Source organism: Melanostigma gelatinosum, assembly GCF_949748355.1.
Source record: "Melanostigma gelatinosum genome assembly, chromosome: 2".
NCBI classification, from domain to species: Eukaryota; Metazoa; Chordata; class Actinopteri; order Perciformes; family Zoarcidae; genus Melanostigma; species Melanostigma gelatinosum.
In genome coordinates, this window is record NC_136635.1 from 28566354 (window position 1) to 28575128 (window position 8775).

At 41.7% G+C, this 8775-nt stretch overlaps 1 protein-coding gene across 1 annotated transcript; it reads right to left on the reverse strand.

Annotated features, from left to right (window-relative positions):
• Window positions 1–991: 991 nt before the first annotated feature.
• fgf7 (fibroblast growth factor 7) lies at window positions 992–7170 on the reverse strand. Its single transcript, XM_079294598.1, has 4 exons — window positions 6738–7170; window positions 5687–6328; window positions 2793–2899; window positions 992–2619 (listed from the first exon to the last, which is right to left on the reverse strand). The coding sequence occupies exons 2-4, from the start codon at window positions 5970–5972 to the stop codon at window positions 2404–2406; spliced, it is 609 nt and encodes a 202-aa protein (XP_079150724.1). The 5' UTR covers window positions 5973–6328; window positions 6738–7170; the 3' UTR covers window positions 992–2403.
• Window positions 7171–8775: the final 1605 nt, after the last annotated feature.

Below are 8775 nucleotides of genomic sequence, written 5' to 3' on the forward strand. Positions count from 1 at the left end.
AAGGAAAGTGAAAGGGAATCCCGCATTTTGTAAAATGAAAAATAAAAAAGTATTTGTTATTTCAGGAGCAATTTATGAAACATTTTTATTTTCTTGGAACACCTTGCAAGTATAATTTGTGTCTGGCGTGCCTGTGTTGCACCTTTTTTCTTGGAAGCCTGTTGCTTCACGTCCATGACAGTTCTCTCTCATTCTGCTTGGCTCCAGCCTCTCCTCGTCCTGCTGGGAATATAGCCTTGAGTCTGAAATGTGTTTACATTTTGAGCATGTTACAAATGATCTGCTAAGACTAACTTTGCGTGACTTGGCAGACGCCTTCACCTTGCTCAGATGTTGTTTGGGTCAAACGTATTCCAGGGGTTTGCTCTCTCAATTTGACTGTCTTTATCTGACAGGGGTTCTCCAAGCCAGATGTGAACTCAGGCAAAAGGTAAAGCTTGTGTAGGTATGTGTGTGCCTGCGCTATATACGTTTATACGCTTGTTTATTAACGTATGGTGAAGACAGCCTGCCAATATGTCTGAGATATCTTTCTACATTGACAAGACTCCACTTATACTTAATACAATATAAAATTTGCGGGATTTAACGTGACATTTGAACCATGTGGATGTATTTTTATCTTCCATCATAAATGAATAGATTTATCATCGAGTTGTATTTCTACATCTCAACCTCCCCTGTCAGATTGAGGAAACATATTCACACATATCATGTGCCGACAATTGTCCAACAATACTCACGTTTTCCCAAACGTTTCTTTCCAATGTGTCATCAATAGATTGCTTAACATGTAATACGTTTTCTCTATAGGTTTGTGTAAATATTAGAGTTAAGAGAGCGAATAGCCCCAATTTCATCAAATGATATTCAAAGATTGGGTTTGGACTAATCCTCCAACAGTCATTTTCTTATTAGATCAAAATCACAGTAATAACAGATCATACATTTTGCACTTATTATAATAATGTTTTATCATGTACCCAAAAATCACATGAGATTACAGACATTTAAAAAGTTGTGACTGAATAACAAAGTTCTCTTTCTTATTAATGGTTGCGTGCAAATACTAAAAAAAAAACATGTTTATTTCCCAAATTGGATTTATTGAGTAATTGAGGGTGTGTTGAATTTTTATCACAGTGTGTCAGCAGAATACAATTCTCTCTTCATCTCAGTCCAGAGCTCGCCGCTCAGCTTCATAGTTTCATACGTGGCAGAATAAAGACGTGGTTTTCACATAAGCATTGAAGCAATTGCCTTCCTACAATGAGAAATTGTTGCTTGTACTGCCAAATCCGCGAAAAAACAAAAGTGCTCACTGCTCGCAGACGTGTGTTGTACATTCCCAGGTGTCTTGTGTGAAATAATGGTTTGCTGATGAAAATTAGAACATTTTGCAAGTCAAGAAGTGGCAGATGTTTCTCCAAAAAATGTAAAAAAGACGTAAAGAATGTGTCTGTGTTTCTCTCTTTCTACTGGATGTGTAAAGTAGGCAATTGGTTGTTTTACGTGTTAACCAATAGACGTAGTTCACACATAGTTTGTGTGAGTCTGTCATGGAGTCCTTTATACCCCCATTAGAAACCAAAGCAACAATTGGTGTACGGCGTTATGAACTCTGATGAAAAGAGATTGCATAGCATTCACATTGATTGTGTTGTTCACTTTGTATTTTATTCGGGATATCTTTTCAACAGCAGCAGAATATTTTAGCATTTCAAAAATCACACCACGATAATGAAGAGGGAATCAGTGAGCAGCTACAATGCATTCGACCAGAGTCTGGTCTTCAACGCAGGAAGGAAAGAGATCAAAACGAGTTAACAGATTGTCCTACATACTCTAATTTTACTGAACATGCTTTTGTAGTTTATTGTGCCTCTTGATTTGTGTGCTCTGAGCACTTGTACCAGTAAAAAAAAGAAAAAAGAAAGACAAGTCCAGCTTGCTTCAGCACATCTTGGTCAAGCCACATCTCCATTCTGGACCTTTCGGTTGATCATGCAGGTCTGCTCATCTGGCTGGGTGCAGGTCATGTTTGGAAAAGGATACAGTCCTGACTGTGTGTAATACATTTTACTGTTTTATAAGGAAATATAATATTCAACTCAAAATAACAATAACACTGAGTAGACTTTTGTGTTTTTTTACGTTTGTGTACCAATTGAAGCTGTTTCAAATATTTCCTTGTTTCAACATCTTGTTTGAGGATGTTTGGAATAGTCTAATGTGCCCATCTGATATCTGTTGCTTTATCTTATGAAAATTACAACTTGTTATGGAACGTTGCAGAACTAATGGAGTGGAGCGTGATGTTGGTCATGAGTTTAGTGTCTGTTAACATATATAATATGTGATTGAAATCATACACAGTTTGTGACTCATTCGTCGTCTGCGTTTTCAGTCCACCCTCCTCTCTTCCTCCTTGCACTTCATAGGGATGAAGTGAGATGCTATGTGCTCCCTCCTGGTCTTCCTCCCTCGCATCGGCCTTCCCTTCTGAGACAGAGCTATGAACATTGCTTTGCCATTTTTAGTCCACTTGGCAGAGGAGTAAGCGTTGAAATAGTTTTCTAGGAAAACCTCCTTGAAGTTGCAGTTTTCGTTGTAGATCCTCTGTTAAGGATCAGACAGACATTACAGCATTAATACAAAAACATTGCCAGCATTTGTCCTTATTATCAGACAGTTCTTATTTCTAATGCATGTTTTGCAATAGTTCTCTTTCTGCTTGACTGTAGATCATCTGAAAACAGTGTACGACTTTTTTCACTGAGGAAAAATATTACCTTGCCTTGCAGCTGTCCAGCCTTCGTCATGGAGATATAATGCTGGCTCTTCACACCTTTGATAGCCAGTATGCCCCCCTCAGACACTGTCCTGATCTCCAGGATACCTGCCAGACGTTCACACGGTTAGGAAAATGAGACATATTACAGGACAGATAAGACACTACCGACATCCAGCCTTCACTCCAACTCCACACTGCATGTTCAACATTCATCTTCATTAACAAACCGGATGGAAGTTCCTGTGGCTAATCAGTCTGTGGTCTCTCTGGCTTTATTCAAGCCTTGTTAACTGGCCTGGGTGGCCATTACACAAACCACAACCTGTGCCATAGCACATATGGTAGACAGATTAGGCCTCTCTCTCCTGGGATTGAGAAAACGACCTCCTTGCATGAGCTTTGCACGCTACATTTTAGGCCCGCTCCTCAAATCTGAGGGTGAGTAAAAACACTTTTGTGTAACTATTTGGGTTTATGGTTTCTTATCATTTTGCTGTGCAACTTGTGGCAGGTACTGTGTATTTGAAGAAATGTCGAACCCAGATATACCCAGAGGCGTTATTTTGATTATTAATTTAAACATTTTGTTAAAGCAAATGGTGCTAGTCTTTGCAATGCTATTTGATGAAGAGAAAAAGGGGAAGAACTCTAATTAAGCTCTTCAGACTGACATTGAGCACGCTGCATTTTAGTGTTTGCTGAATCACAAACAGATGGCAGTGTTCCAATCTTGGAATGCAGTTTGTGCTCTTCTTGCACTTGATATTTTACTGCCCTTTGCCGTCATATTTGTTTATTTATTCATGCTTTTCTATTTTCCTGTTTGGTTTTATATATCATGATTTAAAGTGAAGTTCAACAGTTAGAATCCCGTCTTCATTTATAAACTCTCTGTACATTGAAAAGTCAGTTGACCGTGTAACTCAATTAAGTTATATTGGTTGGAACTGTAGATGTTTTTATCATTGTTGAGAAGCATGGAAGTGCCATTCCCATAATATTACATGCAACCGCTACAGTTGTTTGGTCCACTGTGGAGAGATGGAACACATTTCCACACACATGCACACATGTTGTTAACATTTTGGCTCTGACACAGACAGGCTATCCTCAGCTTGAACAGATTTGTCATCACTCGCTGGTCCAGCCTCTGGCTGAGTAAACTCATTTGTGGGTAATCCCTAATCCTGCATGCGTTCTCTGAATCCATTGTTTACATTTGCGAGTAAGGATTCAGCGATTAATGAAATTATGACCGCTTCACAGTTTTTGCTAAACTCAACTTTTAAGCAATGCCATAGCCCTTCACTTAGACACGAATTACTAACATGTGTTAGTAATTACCATTTACTATTTTGTTTGTAAATATATCTGTTATCTTATATGCCACATGTGTTTGTTTGCTTCCGAGGATTTGTTTACACATTTGGAACAAAATTGTCATGGGAACTGTTGCAATATCCTGAACCAGAAGAACACACACGTTATTCGTATTTTAAGAACAATGTCAACAGACAAACTAATATCAGTGTTACACATTTCAGTTCTCTATATTCCAGATACAAAAAGCTTCCAAGAGATAAAAAAAAATGTCCACACTGCAGACGTTTAGACCTTTGCAACATAGTAAAGTTGGAACAAAACTTGTGCGGTGCAAGATGATTTCACTGGAAGTAAGCCTATATTTATGTTGCTGAGGGACACAATGTGGAGGACAAAAATAATGCAGCCCCAAGTTTCTCATTTTGGTGTCTTCTTTTTTTGCTTTGTCTTTTTGTAAAAAAAAAGAAAGTTGAAGAAAAAAGCCTGTCATGCAATCAGCATTTCAGGACGTCTTGTTCACTGCTCCCAAAAAGTATGACTCGCTGATTTATTACATGCACGTCTTTCAACAGGTCTCTTCAAAGGCTTATTGGTACGATTGCTTTGTGCTTTTAGCGTGCGACTGTCAGCCACATATGGGCGTATCATTTTGTTCTGTCTTATGTTGCCAATGGTTGCACAAGCGTCATTTCCCCGTCAAGCCAACATTCCAGCCACAGCCACACTGTCAGAGAGGAGGAAATGATAACTGCTTAAAACATCCTCACCGTGACAGATATTTCCAGTGGTTAACATTGGCTCTAAAGCACCAATTCTAACAATTTAACGTGTTGAATTAAATTGACCATGCAGTCAAATAAAAGTAGACATTTGGTAGTGAGCTGGCATGCCTTATTTGACAATTTCTGCTTTCGAGTGTATGGAACAGTGTGGGCCAGGCACAGTTTGGTGGCTGTCGTTGTGTGTCAGTTGCTAACCAAAGGTTCACCAGAAGGTGAATATCATACATTTTTCCATTTCTAATATTCGTGGCAATTATTTGTCCCAAGTTCTCATTCTGACTGAAAAGGTTCTTGCAGAGAAATCAGGCTGAACACATGTGAGTCTGTGGCGGTGTCAGTGCGAGCTCTCAGGGGCCTGGCACCCGTCAGGCTCCAAGACCGTTCAGTTTACTTCATTACAGCCTGTGTTTAGATGGTGTTATGGTTGAACAAGCCAAAGCCCCCACCTGCTTCACTTTACCTCTGTCACTTTGGCTGCTCCAACAGAGACACGTGACCCATTAACACTGTGATTACACTGTGGAGACCTCTGTACAATAACACCTCCCACGTGTTTCTGTTACTTTGACAGGCCAAAGGTTCGTCACTGACTCAGTGGAAAGATCTCACCACTAAACTCTGCATGAATCATAACATTTCAAATTCTAGGACTTAGTTCACACCCACATTCGAGACATTTGGAAAATATATTTTGGCAAATAAGTGGCGTTTTTTTATCACTGATAAATGCAGAGGAACTCCTGGTGAACCACTGGTGTTGAAATTAGACAAAGGGAGTCATCCTTACTGTTGCAGTTGGTGGGATCTTGAGTCCCAGTGATGTTGCCAAAGTCATCAATCGTTAGGAACCACTGCGTGCGGCTGAACAGCTGTCGGATGCGCACATCTCCTCCCTCCATATAGTCGTAGTTCCTGGTGTGGCGCTCGTGTTTGGAGCAGTTCATGATGGCGGCAAGTTGCTCTGGCGTGCAGTCACTGTAGACCACACACACGCTGCCGAACAAGAAGATTGCATGGAGGTACAGTCCCGAGAACAGATTTTGAAGGTTCCATGTCGGCATCCATTTGCGCATTATAATACAATGCAGTGGGGGTCAATGAACAACATACTTAAATGTGAGATCTGTGTGCTCTCCCTCAGCCCAGCGACCCCCTGATCCCTGACTTGTAACACTTGTGTTGTGACCTCCGGGGCCCTGTTCTCACAGCAGGTATTCCTCGTGGGACTGTTGAGCCGGGGTGGTTGTAGAGGAGACTTTGTGAAGCTGGTTGGGGTTGGCTGAAGCTGAAGAGCGGTCTGAAGAAGACCTGTGATGATGACTCTCTTTAGTCCTCAGCGACGGTCTGCGTTGGCTGCTCCATCCTCTTGAGACCATAGTCCGACAAGGGACGTCATAATCCAGTTCATTAAATGTTATGCAGGATGTCACTATGAAAGAAAAAAAGGAGACCGGTTTGCTTGTCGCTGACGCATTTGGAAAAAATAGACTCACAGATAGACTTACAAGTTGAAAGATTTCCGTGAAAGCAGCTTTGAAAACTGATAAAATGATGACTTGGATTCACCTAGTTCTACAGTCGAGATCGCCTAACTTTTTTAAATTCTTTCAAAAAACTTCTTGTTTTCTGTGTTCATACAAATATGTTTTGTCCAATTTCTGTGTTTTACTTTGACAAGCATATGTTTCCCTGTCATGGACCCTGAACAGTGAAATACTGAATGATTGCTTCACAAGTCTATGCTCTGTAATATCATCTGTACCAGCATACATATGTTCAAACAAACAAACTATGCTTTTCTTATAAAAACAAAAACAAACCGCAGTTCAATGACTTACATGTATGTGCTCTGGGTGATGACAGGAGTTGTCAGAGGTTTTGTTTCCCGTCAGAGAGAGTTTTCATTTGAAGACTCTGTAGTTCTAAAAGCTGTCGTCTCAGTTGTAAACCAATCCCAGTTATGCAGTAAAGCTAAGCAAGAGCTGGTAGCTTCTGTCAATTCCCATGGATGTCTCCCTGATTCTGGCAGGCTGACTCTGTGCATCTTCCACTGTCGCTGTGCACACTGCTTAGATAAATGCCTCCTGCTGACCTCACTTGAGAGCAATTAGATCCCAACCAGTCAGCTGTCCCTGGCCCAGATGCAATGGAGAAACACCCTCTGCCTGCCTTTCGCTGTCACTCACCCACCGGACATGAGAGGGAGCTATAAACTCTTGGAATAGCAGACTCTCTTTGGTATGCACTCCGAAATACTTGAAGAACATTTGCGTGCACGCTCACCCTTGCAGAACTTACGGCAGCCTCTCTTCTCTCTACACCCCGCGCTTAAATAACTTTGTGCTGTGCTTGTTACAGATATTATAATGACTCACATTAAGCTTTCAATTTGGATGTTTGCCTTGATGATGAAGCGTCAAAGAATTTCTTCCCTATCATTTCAAATGTCACAATTAATTTGCGTTTTTATTTAGCTGCACGGAATCATTATTGAGGATTTATTGACTCAAGTAAGTAAAGAAACTTCAAAGAAGCCCTTTTGTTCTCATTGTTATGAGTGTCTCGCATGAGTGTAATAGTGGGAAGCAATAAGTTCTGTCTGGCAGGTATCCATCCAAGGGGAAGAAAACAGAAGACATAACTGCCTAGTCCTCTGTGTCAGGGGTCTTGCACGTTTCGTGTTTGTATTTAAAGTCACAATTTATTGCCTTACACACCAGGCCTTTCCTTGGACTCACGACTTCAAAAGTTTATATGGGCCCTAATGACACTGTGGTCAGAGCTGCAGGCCTGAGAGAGAGAGGGGGACTTCTGGCCGCAGCAGGTCTCCTTCTCATCTCTAAACTGGGGTCATAAAGACCTGATCTATTAGGTGTCACTCTGGTCTGTTCATCTGTCCCTTATATCACCTCAGAGGCTGTTCACACCCTGGTCTTGTGGAGGCGTAGGAAACATCCCTGAACATATCACTCCAGGCAGCCACCATATTGAAAATATCAGAGAGCTTAACATGAAAGTGAACGCAAAGTCGTAATTCACGTTTCAATATCGAAACACAATTCCACGACATATTGTACGTCTACTTTATAGGCAATGCGTTGTTTTTTCCACACAGGTGGACCGCAGTTTAGGATCATTTTCCAGAACCTTTCTCCATAAATTGCCACCTTCTGTTGGTGAAGGGGTTTGTGTGACCCTAGGAGCTGTGGAGTCAGGGGCAGGTAACACCTGGTAGGGTCCTTTGAGGCAAATTGCTTCCAGGGGAGAAGCCAGACAAGATGATTCCAAGAATTGGCCTCGACAGAAATGAGTGACCTTGCCTGGAATCGGGAAGCTTGGGCCCTCTCTTGTACAGAGGCTTTAAGGGGAGCTTGCAGACAAGACCTTAGTGTCTGGGACTGGTCATGCTCAAAGCAATGCAGGGTTTCCATGTGGGCTCAGTCCCTGCGTTATAGCGCCATGTCGGTTGGGTGACAGGTGGGAGCCTTGGAGGACTGGCCCCATGCTTCATGTCACTTCCATGGCAGTGCAGGAGATACCGAGATGTCATGGGCCTCACCTTAACGCACAGCACAAGCTGAGGAACCAACCACCTGGATAGGATCTGTATTCTGTCCTTTTCCAGAGATGCCTAAAGGCCTGTTCCTAACGGGGTTTTTTTCACCGCCAGAGTCTTTTTTGAATTTTTGAATATGCGGCCGCCTCGAGAAAAGTCGCTGCACCCAGCGTCATTTTTTTCTCAGCACGCCACCTTTTTTTGTGCAGCTGCTCCGATCGCTTCAAGTTGAAAATCTCTGAACTTTTCAGAGCAGCAATGTTGACGTCACTGTAGAAAATGGAAGAAACGCTTGTTTCCGTGTCATGTCTATCCTGAAC